We start from the raw sequence: 22,379 nt of genomic DNA on the forward strand, positions 1-22,379 counted from the left end.
TTTGGAGTCAGGCGGCGTCCCATGCACCTGGTCCAGGTGTCATGCCCACATCACCACCAAGCCCCCAGCTCTGAGGGGATGCTGTTGGCAGCGAGGGAGGGCTCTGCCCCCAGCCAGGCCACTCTTACGCCCAGAGCCTTCTCCTGCTTCCTGACACTCTCCAGGAGACTAAGCCACCTCTCAGAGAAGGAAGGCTCTGTGCGGGGGTGGGGAAGAAGGAGGCTCAGAGAACCAACGGGCAAGCGAACCAACATTAGCGGGCACCTACTGAGTGCCCGGACACAACAGCATCTTCCATCTAAGATCGCTTTTTAATCCTGACACCCTACAAACTGGTTATTGTCTCCATCTTAAAAAAACTGAGGTTGAGGGGAATTAACTAACTTGTCTAAGATCTCATAATAACCAAGACGCAGCTGAGATCAGAGCTCAGGTTGTCTGTACCCAAGGCCCAGTCCTCCTCTGGAGCACTTGACTGCCTCCCTCGATTACGTCCTAGAGAAAGAGTCTCTCCAACACCCCCTCCACGTCCCTTCCAGGCTGGCTCCCAGGGCCGGGCCAGGAGGGCTGGTCTGGTCTCATGGCATTAGCCTGGCACGGCTGCTGCCGCCCTTGCCCTCTTACTGGAGGACGAGCCTGGGTGCCTGTGTTGTCTCTTTCTCAGCTGAAAAGCCAGATGGTAACCAGTGTGGGCAGAGTTCCAAGGATTCGATGCCAGAGCTACAACCCTTGTGATTTGGGGAGAAAAGATAAATATTGTGGAAAACCCACGCAGTCACTCACTCAGTGATGATAAGCCATCAGAGTTTAAAAAGGACGGCCTGGCTTCTCACAGGTGTGAAAGAGACCGGGGCGGGGAAGGGGGGTCCACTCCCCCGCCACATCCAGGTGGAAGACCAAGGGGCTTGATCTTGAACTAGGTGGGCTTTAAGGACATTACGACAAGGAGCTGGGGAGGGACGGGGGGTGTGTGTGAGGATGTGGGAAGTGGGGTGAAACAGGTGGAAGGCTGGGGGCTCTGCCTGGGGAAGAAGACTGGACTTTGGAGCTGGCACTTGTTCTAATACTTCACTTCGCACACTCCAGGTGCCAAGAGGTGGCAGAGAAGGAGATGCGTGGCGAGCCGCCCTCGACCTCCTGGCACCTGGATGGCTTTGGACTGCTCCCCGCCATCTTCAGCCGCCAAGGACAGGGGGCCCCTAAGCCCTGGCTGAGGGGCAGCTTCTGTCCCAGCACCAAGGAGCAGAGGACGGCCACGCCTCTGGGGAAGGAGGGGTCGGCCGGACGGGGAGGTTCTCTGGCCGGAGCAGTGGCCGCCAGCTGTGGTGAGCCCGGGGCGTCAGCAGGCCCAAGGGCTGATGGAGGGTCTCGCGCCCGCGCCCAGCCACAGACCCCGTGGCGGCGGCCCACCTGAAGGGTCTCGTCCACTCAGATGCTCATGGAGCAACCCCCCTGCGTGCAGCCCCACGCTGGCTCTGGACTGAAAGGTGGGTAAGGCATGGCCCCAACCTCGAGGAGCTCGCGGTGAGGCCAAGGAACTGAACACGGATAAGAGTCCGATTACCGCCACGTGCGGGTGAGGGGCGGGGGTCTCTGAGCTCAGTCTGGAATGAGTGAGTGCTTGTCGGGCTCTGAAGCGAGGGAAAGCCACGTGAAGGGCACAGAGCCGTGAAAGTACCCAGCGTCTGTGGAGGAGAAGTGGCCAGTGAGGGTGGGGCAGTGGTGAGAGAGAAAGTTCCAGAAGGAGATTAGAGCAGACCACGTCCCGTGAAGGAGTTTAGAGCTGCCTTGCAGAGAGGAGTTTCTAAAGGATTTTAAGTACGGAGATGGCAGTCAGATTTACCTAAAACCAGGCTGAAAGAATGAAATACCAGAAACAGAGAAGCCTCATGACCCTGGGGCAACCCTCATGCTGGGAGGAGGCACCCCTCCGTGGACAAGCAGCCAGGCGCCCGGGCTCCAAGGCCCTCCTCGGCATCCCCCGGGTGGGAGTCCTCTCTGTTCTCATGGGAGGAGACCCGAGAGGGACTTGGAACGTTAGAACTGTAAGTCCTGGGGACTCCTCGTCCAGCTGGGTGCAGTGACAGACGCGTGAAAATGTTGCCCCAGGGCCTGGCGGGGAGCCCGAGCACGGAGGTGCACAAGCCCAGGGCAGGCTCCGAAGCAACCCTCTACGGCGAGAAGAAAACAGGTCTCATGGGGGAGGCAGGGCTCTCCTAACGGGCCGCGAGTTGGAAAGCTCCAGAGGACTGCGGCAACCTCTCTCCTCCCTCGGGCTCAGTGAACAGATGCACAGATGAGAACTTCTTGGGCACCGCAGGCTTGGTTTACCCCTTCCCACTTTTTAGCCACTGAAATCTGTCTGCAGAGAATCAAACCAGCTCTGTGTCCCGGTCTATTGCTGCTGGCTGTCAAGCAAGGGGAGAGGATGGGTACCTGGCGTTCCTCCCCTCCCCCCGCCGGGGGAACTTACACGCTGCCTCACAGACACGAGGAAGCTGGAGCTATTGGCCACGTGATCCAGGGGCCGGGGAACAGCTGTCGGGGCCAGACTAGAGATCAACTGGGCCTTACAGGTCCTCAGAACAGGAGGACTTGAGGGGAACAGGTGGGCAGGTAACACTCTATATCGTGGACTGTGTTACGAGTAACAGGGGGTGGGGAGCCTCTGGGCCATCAGCCCTGCCCCTCAGCTCCCTCGGAAAAAAGCACCCACACCCCCAAACACCGGATCCTGTCAAGAACGAAGCTGCTCAGATACCCTGGGTGCTGGGCGGGACGTGAGCCCCGTGGACCCTCAGGACCCGCAGGGCTGTTAGCGCCTCCAGTAACCGGCTGGAATCTGACTGCTTCTGCTGGCCCCGCCCCGGGGACACGAGGAGGCGGAGCCATTGCCCTCTGTCACCTCAACTGCCTGATGCCTGCGTGATGCTTCAGGAGAGGTGCCAGATAATCACTGCGGATGCTCAGGCACCACCACCCCCCCCCACCCAACTCTTCCGGCTCACCTCTGCGCAGCGAGAGCGGGGCCAGGGCTGGAGCGGAGGGAGGGAAGGAAGTCAGGGGCCCGGGTCGCGGGAGCCCTGCAGAGAGCACAGGCGGGCTGGCTCCACCCCTCCCCCGCTGACCCCCGACCTCGAAACAGACGGAAAGGAGCAGGATTCTTTGTGGGGTACCGAGTCACCCTGGAGGTGGGGAGGGAGGGGAGCCGGCAAGTCAAGGGGGCTGATTAACGGGCTCCGTGGAGTCGGGCGTAAGAGATCACGCTAATGACCCCCGGCTCCCTCCCTAGTGGACGGTCAGAGGCCGAGGCCTCTCTGTGGGGCTGGCAGGCTGTGGGCTCCAGGAGGAAGGGACCGGGAGGGACCTGCTGGCCACAGGTAACAGAGCAGCCGCTGGCAAAGGGGTCCTGCTGGAGGCCCTCTTCTCCTGGGGACACTCGGAGTCTGAAACCAGGCTGGGCAGCACAGGAGCGCAGCTGCTCCGTCTGCACCGACGCGCCGGATACTCGGGACGCCAGGCTGGGGACCCGCGATGCCTCTGCCCCCGTCCTTCCCCGGAGGCGGCTCGGCAGGGCCCTGACCGCTGCCTCTTCAGCTGCAGCTCGGGGGGCAGATCCAAGGGAGACCAGAGCAGGCCTCTCCCCGGGAGGCTGGGCGTCAGCGAGACCACTTATCGCCGCGAGAGGGCCTCGGCCTGCAGACTTTCTCAAAGGGGAGGGGACACAGAATCGCCCCCAGAACAGGTGGAGAATGCAGATTCCTGGGCCTTGCGGTCCTCGGTGCTGCTACAATAGGCCTGGGGAGCGACCCAGGGATCCGTATCTTTAATAAAGTGCCAGTGATCCTGGAGCCCAGCTCGGAGACCCAGTTGAGGCTACTGCTCCTGACCGGGGGTGGGGAGAGGGCTGGGCAGCGTTCCTGGAGCCTGGTGACCCACCCCTCGGGTGGAGCACAGCCTCCTGAAACAGCAGTGAGAAGTTCTCCTGCCAGAACTGCTTGGGTGTCGCAAACTGTGGGGGGCCTTCCAGCCCTGGTCAGCGTCCAACCTGGCCCGGCAGCCTCCTCCCTCCTCCTGTCCAGGTTTCCAGAGAGCGTCTCAACCCGCGGCTAAAGGAAGTTCTTCTTGTAGCTCAACTCAACATGCCCTGCTGTGCTCTGTGAGCCTTCCTTCTGTCTTCACACAGCATCTGTTCAGCAATGCCCTCTGCGGTACCTCCCTCCGCACGTGAAGGCTTATTAAAATGTACCTTGGCCTACTCTTGGCTCATTCACGAGATATCCCAAGCTCGTGCCAATTAATCGGATATCATCATTGATATGCACCCTAATTGTTCAGCTCTGCCTAATCACGTCCGTGTCCCAGGCACCCTTCTGCTGGCTGAGAACGCTTTGGGGTTCTTTGGCTGCTGCTTTCTCCTCGGGGCCAGCCTGCAGGCTGGGGAACGTGCTCATGGATACTTTCAGTCTCCGCACGGTTTGCTGGGCCTCCGGTTGGGACACCAGCCACACGGAGGAGCACGCTTATTACTTTAGAATGAGTGCTTTATTTAATTAAACAATTACTGCCAGGGCCCTGGGACACTATTTAGAAAGACAGCAGATTCTGTCTACAACAGACACCCCGTAACAGAGAGTAAAAGCATCATTCAGGGGGTAGCACAGCCTCACAGAAGTCAGCAGGGCCGTCGCGAGGACCACGGATTCAGCTACGGAGTGAAAGCATCAGAGAGACACGGGGCGGAAGGAGGAACGTGGTTGAGCGTGTACAGTTTTGATCCTCGTTAGCACAAGACATTTAAGAACATTCCATATTACTCTTAAAACAACTGGAAGGCTGCTGTACTTCCTATAGTTCTTTCCTATACTTTTTGGGAAATGAAGCCAAAAAAAAAAAAAGAGCAGAGGAGAGTAAGGATCTGAAATTGACAAGTGGGACATTTCCTTAAAGAATACAAAGTCATTTTTTTAGCTCTTTGCCCGGAAATGGGAGGTCTGCAAGCAGAGGGGATGCAGAGTCTGGAGATGGCCTCAGCTGTAGCGTTTTGGGAGTCTGCCTGGAGCAGCTTCTGAGGGGACTGACTAAAAACACACAGACAGGGACACACGCACCTGGGTCAGTGGCCAGGACCAGCCCGGGGAGCTCATGAAGCAAAGGAACAGCAGCTTTTCACCCCCGATCACGCTGCGCACAAAGAAAGAAGCCTCCAGCTTAGGGCGTGCCCGGCATCAGTGTGAAGCGTGGGTAAAAGTGGTCCTGAAAGAGCACCGTGCAGGTCCCCGGCAGGGCGGAGCTCTCCCCAAGGAGACCTATTTGGAGGTTTCCCAACCAGACTGGCCTGCGCACGAGTGTGGGCCGTGGGTATATTCTTGACAAGCTCCGTGACGCTTTCCCGGCTTGGGGCCCTGTGCGTGGGCGCGGGTGTGTATCCGTCTGTCTGTGATGTCCACGCCAACCCCACGTCGGCCTATTTCTCCGCGAAACGGGCTCTGGATTCCTGCACTTGACACACAAACGTGTGGATACGCTTCACCCAAGAGATGGGCCTCTAAAAGTTCTATTTATAAATACTTAATTTCCACAGAATAACGTTTTAAGCGCGCTAGGGAAAATAAGTACTCAAGAGAAACCTGCAGCGAGCCCTTCGGTAACGTATCAAATTGTTCTGTAACAAATAATTACCCGCTGAGTTCGTTTTACACATTGGGATTTTCATATCATGGGGCTTCTCACAAGCCGAGTCTGCTGGCAGGGTGGTCCGGTTGTGGCGCACAGATAACTTTCCCAATCGCAGTGCCCTTCCCTGAGTGAACTGGGGAAGCGGGCAGGGAGAAAGGACGAGACACCAGACAAGCCAAACTGACAGTTTCCCACATGCCCAGGGTAAAAGTGGCTTGTGCCCTGGGCAAGTCCTATTTGTAAGGATGTACTACTCATTACTTTCCGGACGACGGAGACGGGGGTAGAGATCGGGGACATTCCAACAGCGGAGACGGGGGTAGAGATCGGGGACATTCTAACAGGGTCAGAGAGACACTCGAGCTGCCACTGTGAGAAGGGGGTCTGGGCAGTTCACCTGGCTCAGGAGCTACAACCGAGTTCCCTTCATCCATTAGGACGGAAGAAAGGCCAGAGGACTCAAGCTCAGCCAGTGAGCAGCTTCCAGGGCTCGGGGAGGGGGCGGTGGGGACTGTCTTGTGACCCTGATGCCCGTCGCCTGCTATCTTTACCGGGAGCTCGGAGCGGATGGCACAGGGGAGTCAGCGCCGTCCTCTAAGCTGGTGTGTCAGGCATCAGCCATCGCAGAGGCGGGACGTGGGGCGTGATGGATGGCGAGCTTAATGCTGGCAGACAGAACCCATGTCCCCGAGAGCCGCGTTAAAAATAAGAACAGTCCCCTCACTGAGCTGGAGGGAGCTCGGGCCGAACACCCCAAGGCACTGGGGGTCAGGGAGGAGGGGGTCACCGTGGTCCAGCGAGGTGCTACCCAGGTCTCCTCGGAAAGGTGAGGGCTGGTCCTGAGCAACGCTGGGCAGCAGGCTGGGCTGGCACTGGGGACGGACCGGAGGCTGTGCCCAGACACCAGCAGCAGTGGGGGGGGGGACGGGGACGGGGGTGCCCCTGGGGTCCCTTGGCAGGAGCTGGAGAGACAAGCCATAGTGTCAGAGTGAGTGACAGCGTGATCTGAACTTCATTTAGAAAGGGCTGGGGGGGGATGGAAAGCACAACAAAACACAAGCAGCCATTCCCTGGATGAGCCATAGAGACAGCTTCCTAGGCAAGGAAGGAAGGAAGGGAGGGAGGGGGGGAGGGAGGAAGAAAAAGGCAGGTCTGTCCCTGTATTGTCGATATCCTTGATAAAGAAGAGACAAGCTAATCCCTTAAAGTCAAGTCATTTCAACCTGAGCGCCGGTCACTGTTGGAAGTTAGAATTTGCTCAGCAAGAGCGCCTGTCTGCGGAGTGGGTACATGCCGTTTTAGGGTGTTGGGCAGAAATTCTTTCTTCCTTGAGACCCAGGATCGTGGGCTGAAAGCAGAGGTTCGGCACTTGGGGGGCTAGCACCCTGAGACATAAGGCCTCCCGGAGGGCCAGGTGAGCTGGCAGACGACTGCAGACCCCCACCAAGTCGGGGTGGGACCGGCCCGGGTCGGGAAAGCTACTCTGCTGCCATACCTGCAGCGGGTTGCCCAGCGTGACCGGCATCTTCCCACCGGGGAGCAGCGAGGAAAGGGCGAGGCACAACAAAACTGACCTTCCGGGAGCCTCCAGAACCCAGTGAGGAGCTGATATTGGCGTAGGAAGGGAGGAAAGGAAGGGAAAGAAGACGGGCTCCCCTGGTAGCCCAGGTAGGTCCCCAAACAGTCCCCATCCTATGAGGGAGGCGCCTTGATGTCCCAGACCCTGTAAGCAACCCCCTTCTTGCCCAGGTGGCCGGGAACCTCCTCTTGGCTTGTTCTGCTTTGGTGCTGGGCTAGGTCCCAACCCACAGGAGTCAGACAGGAGGGCGATGTCCCCAAAGAAGGGAAACCGCCACTGGTCCGTTTACCGTGCTTAGGGCCCTGCTCTCCATCTGCGGATGGAGCCAACCCACTAGACTCCTCCATGCAGATGGCCCATCCTGGGAGCGTTGCGCTTGCCCCCCAGGACCACCCTTCCTGTCTCTCTATGGTCTCTGCTTCCTTCCGGGTTCCCCACGTTGTGCAAATCCAGAGGCAGCGCTCACACTGTCTCCTGTTGGGGCTGTGCTCTAGGGGCACAGACTGGTGCCCCGGAGGTGTCCCCCAGAGTCCCCAGGTCCCGTGAAGTCACTGCTGCCGCTGAACCTTGTTGCTTCACACTAACTTTCCCTCCTCACTGGTCCTGAAGGCCTCTAGACCACCTCCTGCCCCAGAGTCGGTAAGAATAAACATTCAAGCAATGACTGTGGTGACCCACTTATTAGCAGATGCCACAGTGCCAGGGTACCGTGGTTGCTACTGAAAGAACAGAGAGAGAGACCACGGCAGGGAAGGGAGACGTCCTCGGGCAGACGCTCCGAGTTCCAGCGCTACTCGAGTGAACGGAAGAAGCCCATCTCGCTACCCAGGGGTGAGGGGCGGCAGGAAGACAGCAGGTCAATCAGGCAGACGGGCAGGATGCGCAGACACAGGTCACTGAGCAGATGCCATCCTGGGGCAGCGTCGCCCCAACCTCTGCAAACGTCAGGCTCCCAGGGCTGATGAGCGGGCGTGACCTGCCCCCTCGTTTCTGGGCTCTCATCTCTGCCTCAGCTCAGAGACCCTGGGGAAGTCACGGTCTCCAAGTCTCAGTTTTCTCTGCTGTGAAATGGGATGAGGCCACGGACCTTACTGTTCGGCTGGGCGGACCAAAGCGGAAACGAGAAAGTAATGGGTAACTTGCTACACTGACGCAAACCACACGGCAGGAAGGACCTGGCGGTGCTCGGCCTGGCGCCTCCACACGGGTACGTCACTCCGTTCTCCACCCCCCAACACAAAGGACGTTGCTTCCCTTGAATGGTACCGTTCTAGAAAGAGACTGTTTGGTTTTAAAGAGGGGATCATGTGGGACTTCCCTGGTGGTCCAGTGGTTAGGACTCTGTGCTCCCAATGCAGGGGGCCTGGGTTCGATCTCTGGTCGGGGAACTAGATCCCACATGCCCGCATCCCGCAAATAAGACCCAGGGCAGCCGAATAAATAAATAAATAAAAATAAAAAGGGAATCAAGTGCTGTTTTTTGTGGTTTTTTTTTTTGGCGGTACGCGGGCCTCTCACTGTCGGGGCCTCTCCCGTTGCGGAGCACAGGCTCCGGACGCGCAGGCCCAGCGGCCATGGCTCACGGGCCCAGCCGCTCCGCGGCACGTGGGATCCTCCCGGACCGGGGCACGAACCCGCGTCCCCCGCATCGGCAGGCGGACTCTCAACCACTGTGCCACCAGGGAAGCCCCGCGTGCTGTTTTACACATTGCCAGTGGCAGAGGCAAGCGTTGCCGTGTAAGACTGAGACAAGATAGATTCAGAAAACAGCCTCCTGCCAGAGAAGGAGAGACCAGGACCCTGGGTGAAGGCCCAGAAGGACCCTTCACCGCTAACCTGAGCCCGAATCAGACTGACCTGCTGCTCCTTTAGGAAGAGAGTTCAGCAGGCAGAACCCCCCCTGCAGCCCCCAACATAGACCCTGTTTCTTCAAGGGGTGTCCGGAGGGAGAGGCCCCTCTGTCCGGCAGCGGGTGGCAGGTCACCTGCCGGGCACCTGCAGGCTGCACCTCTCTCCCAGCTCACCCCCAGACCCCGGAGGCGGATCTCACAGCTCCTGCGTTCAAGGCAGCATGGCAAGCCAGGGTGACCTTGTCCTGTCTCAAAGCAGCCCACGAAGGGCCCCCTGCCCAACGCTGCCAGTTTGCGGCCGGGTCTCCAGCCAGGATGAGCTCTGCTCTGCCATCTGCGGGCCCGGCTCTGCCCGGCCGGGGCCTGCTGGGCCGCCGGCGCCGCAGCGGCACCTGTCCACCCGTAAGCTGTGGAGGCCGCTCCTGCTGGCGGTGAGGAGGCTTCGGCACTCGGGGAGCCCCGCTGTCCCCCCAGGACTTCCCTCTGACACTCTCCAGGAGGCGGTACCGAAGGGGCCCGGGGCGCAAATGAGGCCGGACGGCCCTGCAGAAATGAGGAAGGACAACAGGAGCGCCGGGCAGTGCCCTCGACTCAAGGGGACAGCGACACACGTCCTGCTTCCCAGACACTCGGGACAGTCCGATTCCTGGACGGAACTCATTTCCATATGACCCTGAGGTTCACCAGCAGCTCCTGACTCCGCCTCACCGCGTAGGAAGATGAAATGCTAAATTCTGACCTTGTTTCCTACTGAAGCCAGAGATGCTCTGCAGAGAGAATGCCAGGACGTTCCCCAGCCTGGAGGCAAGGTTGCGGGTTTGGAAGCGCTGGGCCATCAACACTGGCCCGTGTGATACTTCAAAGGAGCAGGAGGGGTGGGCGGTGGGGCTGGGAAGATCAGATCCTGATGTTAATTCTCACGGGCCCTCGTGACGGGGCCCAGGTCACTGCTGGCTCCAGCCGTGGCGCCTTGCTGGGACGCCCTGGGGGCACGTGTGACTCACGGGACCACCCCCACTTCACAGCGCCCTGCTCTGCGGCTACTCCAAGGAGGGAGAGGGAGAAACTGACTCATACCAGCTGCACGGGAATCACAGGATGTGGACGGAGGTCACAGGCTACGGGAGGGGAGGAGGAATTTTCCACTCATTAAGGTCAAGGGCTTTGGGAGGCGACCGGTAGCTGGTGGTAGAGACGGCTCCCTTCTGACAAGCAATCATGGCGCTACACCGGCTGGCCTCTGGAGGTAGTTACTATCCCAGATAGTCTCATTCCGGGGGTGTGTCTCAGACACAGAAGAGGCTGCTTCCAGAGAACTTTCTAAAAATTAAACCGTAAAGTCAAAGCCAGAAAATACTGTCCTGGAACAGCGAAGAAGTGGTTATTAGCGGTCCTTTTGAACATGCAGGCCGGACAGGTGTATCGTTTACCGGAGACAAAGAAGTGGCTGTGCCTGGGGTGGGAAGGGGGCTTTAAACCCGCCCGCCGCCGTGGCCAACGCTGCAGCAGCCAAACAGCTGGTAGAAAGAGGCGCGACGGGACTCTCTAGGCGGGATGGACAGTCTTCCAGGCATGAATGACTGGGGGGCAAGGGGAAAGGATGCCCCTCTTCTCCCATGATCTGAAGGGGCCACTCGGTGGAACAAGGATGCAGGGATGAGCCCCGCGGGCCGGGCTTGGGAGGGGAAGATGCTGTGAGCACCTGTCCCAGAGCGCCCAGGACGGAGGAAGGAAACCCACGTCTGCCAACCTCCTCCTTCAGTCGCCAGGCCGCTTCCTACTCGCTAAGAGGAGGTGGCCTGCAGAGGGACAGAGCCCCCCCGGCATTTAGGGTCAGGAGGCACAGCTAAAGTAACTTCTGAGACAACGCGAAGGTCCACCTGCCCTGAATTTCTCCAAACCAGGCAGAAGAGCACGTCTGAACCGAAAACCTCCAGAGCAAACTGAAGTCCCCGGCAGTGGGAGGGTGTCAACAACGCAGAGAGAACGGGCTGTGTTTCTGCTCAGCCCCGCCCCCTCCTATTTCGTGCAGCTTTTGTGGACCTGGTGGCAATTAGCTTCATGAGTTATAAGTGCAATATCTGGGAGACGAAGGCAGTAATTAATGCCCGTCTGCTTTCCTGAAGGGTTCCTTCTGTTTGGTCAGACGGTTACTGAAATTCGGGCAGGGAGGCTTCCATCGTGTGCAAGGTTTATAGGAACGAGAGGAAGAACAATTTAATAAGGCAGTAATGACGCTGCTAAATAATTCATCGGGCCGGTGGCAGCGGCAATATTCCCAGCGCTCCATGGCTGCTCTGCCGACGGGTGGGGGAGTGAGCCAGGCAGATCCTGTACAGCCTCCAGCAGCGCCCCCGGGGAGGACCTGCCCGAGGCGCTCCGCCGCTGGCCCTCCATCCTGGACCTGCTCCCGGTCTGTGCTGAGCCCCTTGGACCCTTTCTTCAACCTCCTCAACCTCCTCCTTCTGCCTGACTGTGCCCGTTAGAGATCCAGATGGGTCCTTACGATTACCAGCACCTTTGCTAATTGTATCCATCACGGTTTGTTGAAATGCTGAGAGGCCAACAGGCCTCCGCTCTCCCCGGTTCTCCTGGTGGCCCTGCTGAGTTCTCTGCCTGCCCCAGGGCTGGGGAAGTGGGGAAGGGGCCGGGAAATTAACCTGCCACCGGAGTCCCATCGGACCTCGGCTGAGATACAGTCCTCCTAGAAGACACCCTCCTAGCTGTAGCTGACCACCCGACTGCCCCAGAAATGCACAGAGGAAAACAAATCTCTTCCGGGGCTGGAGCACAGGACTCCTGGGGTAGGTCGATAGGATGGGACTGGGAAGGCGAAACCACCGTTCGGCTGTCCTTGGGGTTAACAAATTCAGAGCCGAATAACACAGGTGGCGGGGCCGCGGGAAGCTCTGCCAGGATAGGGATAATTAAGTCAAGAGGCCGACTCCCTGAGACTCCCTGAGAGGCGGGCTCTCTCGCGTCCCGCTCCACATCAGCTAAGTGGCCGCGTGTCAAGCTGTGTGTCGCCTGATGCACCTAAATCTGTGTCAGGGCTGAGGAGGACCAGGAGGACGCAGAGAGTATTAACAGACACCGCACAAGCGAAAGGGAACCATTTCTGAGGCGCGCCTGCAAAGCACGCAGCGACAGACACCTGCCTCCGGTTTTGCGTCTTATTCCCCGAGACCCGTGGGACGCGTTATTCAGCTCCAATTCCCCCCTCCGCCCGCCCCCGCCCCGCCCCCAGCACAAAGCACTCAAGACGGAGCCTGGACATTCATCTTCTTCCCTTGTGTGCGAGGAGCAGGGGAGACTGGGAGCGAGCTGGGCTGATCCCTCCTGATCTGGAGAGCTGTGTGTACCTGGGGTCAGCGGTGAGACGGCTCAGTCCCGCCTGCCTAGCCAGCAACCCCGGCATCCACTCACGCGCTCCTGGGCTGGCCGGGAGTAAGGTCAAAACAGGGAAAGTTTCCGGAAAGCCAGCCCTGGCCCTCTTCCAGGGCTTTGATAAGCATGCCCCTCAAACCCCGAGATGAGTTTACAAGAGTTCACGGCCCTGGAGCTGGCGCCAACCCCAATGCCAACTCCAAACCACATACGATGGAAGCCCGGTGGCCGGAACGCTCTCGGGCTGGCACTGTAGCCACATGATCCACTTTCTGCCCGGGACCAAGGCCCCAGTAATTAGCCAGGCTGTGGGGCTGTGCAGACTCTCCGCTCTGGGGAAAGTTCTAGCCGAGGGCAGGCGGCTCCCAGGCCCCTGGTCCCCCGGGCCGGCCTGGCCGACCACTCACCAGATAGATGCGGTAGGCGTCCACGCGGCGCAGGGGCCCCCAGCACAGGTCCGTGTCGTTGTACTTGGCCTCGGCCTCTACTCCGCAGGAGTCGTTGCCCACGGCGCTGCTGATAGAGAGAACAATGGCTGAGTGTGGGCCTCCCTGCCGGGCCGGAAGCAGACAGAACCTGCCGTTACCGTTACTGATCGGGGCAACTGCCCGCCAGCTGCAGCTTCGGGTCCCACGCTCTGGCTCTCCACAAGCCACGTTTTTCTGTCTCTGGGGCCAGGCACCTATTCCTTATTCCTGCTGCACTGTTTCCCGGCGACTGGTGGGGATCCCAGTCCCCTTCCCAGCGGGGCGGGGATGGGGTCAGAGCTGAGCAGTGTGTCTCCGAAGGCCAGGACGCACGGCTGGCCGTGATGCGTGCAGAAAAGGGCCTCAGACGTGATGGACTCGTTTGGTGTTGGGCTTCTACCCTGAGAAAACACTGCCCCGACTGCCCAAGGAAGCCCCTCTGGCTGCAGCTGGTGTGGGGGGCAGGGGGGGACACTCACCAGGTCACCTGCATGAGAGAGAAGGGCACGGCGGCAGCATAGATGGCCAGGTCCCCATACAGGTAGATGATGATGCAGAAATAGAACAGGTTGACCCCCACTGAAAGCAACAAAGCCATCGGTCAGGGAGCCGCAGGGAGACAGCGGCCTGCTTTTTTGATGACTACAGCTCTACCTCATCCATGGCTTTCGTTCTCCAAGCGGAGTGGGAAAACAACCCCCAAGTCCTGTTTCTCGTTCTGGCTACCTACGCTGAGATGCTGGCGGGAGACACGTCTGCTCATTGACAGTCGCCCGGTGGTGGGCGGGCCTGGATCAGAGAGGTTCTGCATCCAGGGCGAGCGTGGGGCGTGGACTGGCCAGGGAGGACCCGGAGGCGTCTTCGCGCTCGGGACAGGCTGCCCGGAGGGGAGAAGGAGGGATGGCCTGAGTCAGGGCCTGAACCCCCGGGCTCGCCCGGACCAGGGCCTCCTTCGCAGCAGCACACAGGGCTCTAAGATGAAAGACTGAGGGATTGAAAAGAAGAGAACAGGAAGTGGCCCAGCTCCGGAAGCTGAAATCAGGAGGGTAAGAAGCCCTTGGTTTCCAAAGACCAAGTGCCTCATTCTGAACGTGGTCCATGGCCAAGCACCCACGAGGAAGAAGGGTGGCCTGTGCTGGGGAGGGAGGGAGGCAGGAGTGGGACGGCTCACCTCCCTCCTTACAAGAAGCGTCTGCAGGGGAGGACGCTGACTTCGGAAGGGACGGGACGTGGAAGCTCCCTCTGCAGAGGCAAACCTTGGTCCCCTCTCCCTCCAGGAGGGGCCTGGCCTGGGAGGCGGGAACTCCGGCTCCGGGCTTCATCCCATTGGCCCCTTCTCCTGACCCTGGCAAGTCCCTGACCGTCTCTAATCCTGTGCAGTGAGAATTCAGCCAGCGCTCAATTCCATACATGATCCCAGCTACAAAGATCAGGGGTAAAAGTGCTGAAAAAAGCGTCCGGGCCCTACCACCCCAGGGTCGTGGCCCCAGACCGCCAGTCTCAAACTCCCATTCAGACGGATTGCTTGTTTTTGGTTTCACTGATCTTAAGCTGCTGGAGTCTCCGAGAACAGAAAGAAAAACGAAGTGACAGTTCCCTCCTAATCCAGGTGGCTCAGATGAGCCTCTAGGTTCCGGGGGAAAGCCAGGGACATGGTCCTCCTGGGCTATTTGAGGTCGGCTCTGCTCCTAGGAGCCTAGGCGGAAAACACTCGGAAGATAGGGTTCTTGAAAGAACCCTGGATATCCAAGCTCAGTGGCCCCTGGGGTAGCTTCCACTCAACCCCAGGCTCCGAGCCCAGCCCCGGCTCATCTTTCCGCTCTGAGCCGTCGCTCCTGCAGGGAGGCCCCGCCCCTCCCCACTCCCAGCCCTTTCTCCACCTGCCGTGGACTCAAGTCTGCTGTTTATAAAACTGTCACTGGCCCTCCCTGATCAATAAATTTCATTACGAGACACAAAGTGGGAGGATCAACGAACTTCCGTGAGGACAGCCGTGACCAGGACTGGCATTTCTCGTTACAAGGACTGAGTCTGGACCCCAAGGGAGTCTTGTGTGGAGTGTGGCAGCCCTCCCAAAGGTGAAGGTGACGGTCTATGAATTAGGATAGAGCCGAGCAGTTTCAACCGGGGGTGATTTTGCCCCCCACCCCCTACTGGGGACATCTGGCAAAGTCTGAGGACATTTTTGATGGTCACGACTGGGTGGTGACCCAGTCTACCCACCAACGACTAGTGGGTAGAAGCCAGGGACGCTACTCAACATCCTACAGCACACAGGGCAGGCCCCGCAATGAAGAAGGACCCAGCCACACAGCTATCGCGGAGAGCTCGAGAAACCCAGGAGCAGGTGGGAAGAGAGCATCCTTTAAGACTGAGCTGCCCCTGTACGAACGTGTTTGTTTTCTATCAGATTTGGGTAAACTAGGAGTCTAGTCTGTGGGACGGACACACACACACACACACACACACACACACACACACACACACACACACACACACACAAAGAGAAAACAAAACCAGGGCTTCCCTGGTGGTGCAGGGGTTAAGAATCCGCCCGCCAATGCAGGGGACACAGGTTCGAGCCCTGGTCCGGGAAGATCCCACATGCCGCGGAGCAACTAAGCCTGTGAGCCACAACTACTGAGCCCACGTGCCTAGAGCCCGTGAGCCACAACTACTGAGCCCGCGTGCCTAGAGCCCGTGCTCCACAACAAGAGAAGCCACTGCAATGAGAAGCCCGCGCACCGCAACTAAGAGTAGCCCCCGCTCGCCACAACTAGAGAAAGCCTGCACGTAGCAATGAAGACCCAACACAGCCAAAAATAAATAAATAAATTAAAAAACAAAACAAACCCGCAAGATCCTAGAATTCTTAAAGAAATCAGGGCAGACTGTGAAACATGAAAATTAGGAAGCACGTTTAAGAGGTACATGTCCCCCCTCCAACGTGCATTTTATTTCAGAAGCTTGCATTTGGGAGGAGGCTGTGCAGCAGCCAGAAGGAAATGTTCGCCTCTCTGATCTGAGTCTAATGAGATGGGGAGAGATGGAAAGGGAACAAAGGAAAAGCACAGAAGTGGGCCAGACACAACCGATCTGGTTTTTTAAAATAAATATATTTATTTTTATTTATTTATTTTTGGCTGTGTTGGGTTTTTGTTGCTGCGCGTGGGCTTTCTGTAATTGCGGTGAGTGGGGGCTACTCTTCATTGTGGTGCATGGGCCTCTCACTGTGGTGGCTTCTTTTGTTGCGGAGCACGGGCTCTAGGCACACGGGCTTCAGTAGTTGTGGCACACGGGCTCAGTAGTTGTGGTTCGTGGGCTCTAGAGCACAGGCTCAGTAGTTGTGGCGCACGGGCTTAGTTGCTCCACAGCATGTGGGATCTTCCCGGACCAGGCCTCAAACCCGTGTCCCCCGCATTGGCAGGCGGATTCTTAACCACTGCGCCACGAGGGAAGCCCCCAGTCTGGTTTTGATAAGTTCTGAGAACCCTCAGTGAGGCTGGTCTGGTGGGGAGGACGGAGGGAGGCAGACCCCGGGGCAACCTCAGTCAGGATCTTCCGTCACATCACACCATGGTGATAAACGGACCGCGGGATGTCCTCAGAAGCCACTGAAAAGATTCTAGATTCTAGTTTCCACAATCCCCCTCGGCTCTAACTTACTGTGGCCACATTCAAGACAGGAAAGAACCAAGGGAGACACTCCCCTCTGCAAACAGGGGCTTTGACGAAGGGGCACAAAATCTCCCAAGGTAACTGCAAGGTCAAGGATTTTCTGAGGTGTGTCCGACTTTCTGTGAAGGATCGAACACTTTAAAAAACTAAACCCTAAATAGCTCATCTTCCAAAAGAACAAGATTTGGAACGGAGGTCTAAGCTATTGTTGCAGGAACCAACAAGGCAGCACCCGAGCTGGGGGCTATCCTTCCGATCCCACCAAGCCGCAGGTGGAGCATACGGAGAGGTCACGGTTAGATGCTGAGTCCAGACAGCAGTCCTGAGCGTGGGCTCCTAGCGCCCTCTGCTGGCCACCAGGAAGACACACAGACACACTACCCTACTGTCACGATTAGATGCGCAGTCCAGACAGCAGTCCTGAGCGTGGGCTCCTAGCGCCCTCTGCTGGCCACCAGGAAGAGAGAGAGAGACACACACACACACACACACACACACACACACACACACACACACACACACACACACACTGGGCTCCTAGCGCCCTCACACACACACACACACACACACACACACACACACACACTGGGCTCCTAGCGCCCTCTGCTGGCCACCAGGAAGACACACAGACACACTACCCTACTGTCACGATTAGATGCGCAGTCCAGACAGCAGTCCTGAGCGTGGGCTCCTAGCGCCCTCTGCTGGCCACCAGGAAGACACACAGACACACTACCCTACTGTCACGATTAGATGCGCAGTCCAGACAGCAGTCCTGAGCGTGGGCTCCTAGCGCCCTCTGCTGGCCACCAGGAAGACACACAGACACACTACCCTACTGTCACACACACACACACACACACACACACACACACACACACACACACACACACACACACACACCTACTGCCACAAGGTGGTTGCTCTGTCCTGGCCACCAGGAAGATACACAGACATGCAGACACACACACAGCCACCAGGAAGACACACAGACATGCAGAGACACACACACACACACACAGACACGCAGACACACACACACACACCCTACTGTCACAAGGTGTCTAAAGAACAGTCCAGAAGAAAAGAGAAGACAGGTCAGAAGTAATCAAGCAAAAGGCACAGAACCACCAGCCGCCTCCACTGGCTTCCTTCCTTGGAAAGCTGCTTGGGACTCTCAACCTGTATGAGCTGTAGTCGCTAAGTAGCTGCTTCTTTATTCCTGATGCGCTGATGAACGGGGAGGAATCCAAGAAAACACCGTGAAGTGGTTCAGGCCTCTCAGCAAGGCGGTTTCGCAGGCTGAGGATCTGCTCCTCCCCCTTGCCTGCCCCGTCCCTAGTTGAGGCGGAACCCCCGCTCCGGCTGCCCCGGCCCCCAAGAAGGCACCAGCTCTCCCCCTGCCCTTGCCCCACCTGGAGAAGGCACTCCCACCTTTATTGAAGAACATGGAGGCCATCTGCCCCATCTCCACCCGGTCTGTGATCTCAAAAAGGTTCGGAGATCCGTGCCTCTCTGTGGAGCCAAGAAGAAAGAGGAAGTGGTTGTTTTTTTTTTTTTTCTCACAAGGAAAAGCTCTTAGAAGGGGTGCTGAGTTCACTGAATTCTCCAGAATAATGACATCCCAAGGGATTCAAACTCTTGAGAAAAGTTTTGCTCATGTTTCCTGCTTGAAACATTTTGAAATATCTAGAGGGACTTCCCTGGCGGTCCAGTGGTTAGGACGCCACGCTTCCACTGCAGGGGGCGTGGGTTTGATCCCTGGTGGGGGAACTAAGATCCTGCATGCCATGCAGCACGGCCATAAATAAACAGACTAAATTAAATAAGTAAATAAATACATAAATAAGTAAATCAATAAATCGTCTATAGAAAGGGATCCCAGGGATGTTCACTGTGGGGTGAGAGGGAAGGCTGCGATGCTTCGCCCTGGCGCAACTGGAGTGTGTGTGTGTGTGTGCGCGCGCGTGCGCGCGTGTGCGTGTGTGCACGTGAGTGTGCGAGTGTGGTGTATGTGCAGGTGTATGAGAGTGTGTGTGTGTGAGGGCATGTGTGCGTGTGTGTGTGTGAGACTGAGTGTGAGCGTGTGCACGTGTGTGTGCAAGTGTGGTGTACGTTCATGTGTATGAGAGCGTGAGTGTGGGTGAGTGTGTTGGGATAGGAGGAAGGACAGAAGCCAGAGACCTGACGTTTACTTGAGCTTCCAGGCGCCGAGGTGAAGGGACCTCCCCAAGCTGCAGACGCCAGTTAGCAGTGGAGACAGCAGGGCCGGTGCTCTGCTCTACTGTTGCACGGTGCCTTCCTCGGATCAACCCTCAGGTGGTAAATGCCAGAGGGTCCCTGTAGGGAGTCCCCCGGGCCCTCTCCACGAGTAAGGGGAACCCCGCGGACCATAGCGAAGGAAGCACGGGCCAGCCCAGAAGCCCAAGACTTACGCACAGACAGGATGGGCCGTTTCTCTGCCCGCTCGTAGCTGTCCTGGATGAGCACGTCACTGTCAGAGGCCGTGGAGGAGTCATCGTCTTCCTCCTCCTAGGAGGGGGTGGGACGGGGAGGATGAGAACAAACAAGGAAAAGAGAGGGTACACAACTCTACAGCAAAGCCCTGGGACAGCCAATGGAGAGCCTGTTTCCTCTGTAATTTCTTCCCAGAGGGTATCTGATTAGGAAGCTTTCAACACTTCCCTGCAGTCACATCAGAGGGTCAGACACCCTGGGAGGGAGAAACTGCGGCCCAGTTCCTGGGTACAAAGGTTCAGAATGACGGAGCCAGCTCAAGGCCGTGGGTAGGAGGGACCAATAAGGGGATGTTAAAAGAGCAGAGACTGCGTTTGTTCTGTAAGCTGACGTGGCTGTGAACTTCAGCTCTGGGCTGGGGTCCTGGAGCAGTTCTGTGGTCAGGAGCCCTCCAGGCGTCGGGAGGGAGAGGACTGGCTGCTGAGGGCCACCTCTTTGCACACGACTGCCTGGGGGCACTGCCCGGAGCCAAGAGCAGCGCACACACCTGATGGGTTTCCATTCTCTTCCAGCGGAGCTGAGCGTTGGCTGCCGCCATGGCCTCCACCACAAAGGTAGTAGTCACAAAACTGCAAGGGAAGGCCACGTGTTAACTGCAAAAGGCAGGGAGGAGTATGGAGAAGGTACAAAACAAAAGGAAAAGCCATTTAAGCCCTGACCCAACCAATAAGCCCAAAGCATTCTCTCTCCTGAGGAAGGGATGACAACTTCTGAGATGGGTCTGACCTGATAAAAAAGCATGTGTGAACACGTGGTGCCTCTTGTGCTCTCCCTGACGTCTGTCTATATTTAGAACGTACTTCCAGTGCACTGGAGAGAAGGGTGTGAAATAAGCTGATGGGAAGGAGAGAGAGTGAGCCTGGGGGAGAGGCGCTTTCTTGCCTGGGGGGCAAGGTGGTACTGCTCCTCAGAAGGTGCCTGTTGGGGGGCAGAGGTGGGAGAGACGGGAGGACGGACACCAGGTAATGCTCTAAGCTGGGAAGAGGAGGCTGGTCCACAAGGGGACCCTCCCAGAGCTTCCGGGAAGGGCAGTAGGCGGCTCCCACCTCTCCTCGCTAGCCAAGCGGTCAACCCTCAGTTACATACACTAATGGACGGAGCACAGGTGTGGATATAATTGAAAAGGGGGACTTCCCTGGTAGAGCAGTGGTTAAGAATCCGCCTGCCAATGCAGGAGACACGGGTTCGAGCCCTGGTCCGAGAAGATCCCACATGCCGCGGAGCAGCTAAACCCGTGCGCCACAACTACTGAGCCTGTGCTCTAGAGCCCGCGAGCCACAACTACTGAGCCCACGTGCCTAGAGCCCGTGCTCCACAAAAAGAGAAGCCACCGCAATGAGAAGCCCGCGCACTGCAACGAAGAGTAGCCCCCGCTCACCGCAACTAGAGAAAGCCCGCGCGCAGCAATGAAGACCCAATGCAGCCAAAAGTAAAATAAATTAATTTTTAAAAATAATAATAATAATTGAAAAGGACACTTGGCTCTGGAATCATCCCCTCCTTCTTTTTGGGGGGGTACCTTTACTTTCCTAATAATCTGGTTAGTATTAAAATAACTGTTACTTCAATATTAGTTATTAAAATAAACTACAACATATTAATGCATAATGTATTTTTTAAAATATTAATTAATTAATTAATTAGGTTGCGCTGGGTCTTCGTTACAGCAGGTGGGCTCCTTAGTTGCAGCTCATGGGCTCCTTAGTTGTGGCAGGCGAACTCTTAGTTGCGGCATGCACGTGGGATCTAGTCCCCTGACCAGGGATCAAACCCGGGTCCCCCGCACTGTGAGTGCAGAGTCTTAACCACTGCGCCGCCAGGGAAGTCCCAATAAGCAATGTATTAATAAGTTAAAATATACCAATAAATTAATATATTTAATAAATTACAACATATTAATAAATTAAAATATGTTCACATTTTAATTTCCTAATAATCTGGTCCAAAGCAAAAGGGAAATTGGGAGGTGGCACCAGACATTTGCTGAGAAGTCAGACTAGAGTGAAAAATCATCTTTACTTAAGGAAACGGGAGAGACACGGATGTCAGCGGGAGGGCTCTCCTTAGCAGCCAGTAGTACAGGGGAGGGCCGCTTTCCTGCTGATAAAACCTGAGGGATGACTCCGTCCTTGCTGAAACGACCCGGGATGGAACATGCATCTCCCTGTTTCCTGAAGCCACCGGGCAGGCTCTGCCGCCAGACTCGACCCCAAGCCCCCTGCCTCGGGCGCTGTCACCTGCTGCAGGCTGCCTGCCTGGCCCGGCAGTCAGGTGGCTGGGGGGGGTGGGGACGACACAGAGGTTAGCCCACACCCACTCTATCTCCCTACGGGGGGTGGGGCAGTCGTCTCTGAAACTCCCACTCCGGCCGCCGCCGCCGCAGCACCTCCTAGAAAGGTTTCTCACTACCTTGCCTAAGTGACCGTTTTAACGGCTTTAGATTTCCCCTTCTTTTGGGAAGTAGAACTAAAATCAATCTTAAGGCGTAAAGAGGCTTCTCCAGGTTGCACAAAGCCAGATCACTGATCACGTCCGAACACAGATGGGTTGAGCGGGGTTGGGGCGTGGCGGCCCCTAGCTGGGGGCCCCCAGTAACCACTTCCCGTTCAGGTGGCTGCCTGCGCTGAAGGTCCTTTGAAGGGGACTGCAGGGTCACAGAAGGACAAGGACTTCTGGGGCTCTCGGTTGCCAGGGCTCGCAGTACGTAATGAGCCAACAGTCCCTCAAGGCTGGCCACAAAACCCCCCAGAAGAAAACGTGGGAAGAAACTGAAAAACACGGGTGTTTTCCCATCCTGTGCAGCCTCCTCTAGGTCTTAACTCACTTCAGCTACTAAACCGTTTCATTCCTCCACTAGTGCCCCCTCCTTTGTCCTTCCAGTCTGCTGCCCTCCATGGCCATGGACCACCTACTTCAAACCGTGGCCACCCCTGGCTCCTGAACCCCTCACCTCGCTATACGTTTCCCCTTATCACTCATCACCTAACGTACTCTACCCTTGTTATCTGCACTACTAACTGTCCATCTCCCTGGAGAAGAGAGGTAAGCCTGCGAGGGCGGGGACCTCCGCTCTGTTCAGCAGGATGCAGCCCCAGGTACCGAAGAACAGGGCCTGTTGCTGCTTCTCTCGGGGATGGCTCCCCTTGGTGGGGGCTCCAGGTGTTCCCTCCCCACTTTTTTTTTTTTTTTTTTTTTTTTTTTTTTTTGCGTTACGCGGGCCTC

General features: G+C 57.3%; 1 protein-coding gene across 2 annotated transcripts in view; it reads right to left on the bottom strand.

Annotated features, from left to right (window-relative positions):
- TMEM104 (transmembrane protein 104) overlaps positions 1-22,379 on the bottom strand; it is a 57,506-nt gene that overhangs the window by 27,988 nt on the left and 7,139 nt on the right. The window contains exons 4-8 of one of the 2 annotated variants that reach the window (XM_007099711.3): positions 19,645-19,726; positions 19,076-19,172; positions 18,075-18,155; positions 13,442-13,541; positions 12,903-13,008 (exon numbers count right to left, since the gene is read on the bottom strand). In XM_007099711.3, coding sequence (XP_007099773.2) covers positions 12,903-13,008; positions 13,442-13,541; positions 18,075-18,155; positions 19,076-19,172; positions 19,645-19,726 — 466 coding nt within the window. Of the gene's footprint in view, positions 1-12,902; positions 13,012-13,441; positions 13,542-18,074; positions 18,156-19,075; positions 19,173-19,644; positions 19,727-22,379 lie in introns of both variants that reach the window. The other variant, XM_007099710.3, reaches the window with a different exon arrangement.

The sequence above is a fragment of the Physeter macrocephalus genome, unplaced genomic scaffold, assembly GCF_002837175.3.
Source record: "Physeter macrocephalus isolate SW-GA unplaced genomic scaffold, ASM283717v5 random_14, whole genome shotgun sequence".
Taxonomy (NCBI): Eukaryota; Metazoa; Chordata; class Mammalia; order Artiodactyla; family Physeteridae; genus Physeter; species Physeter macrocephalus.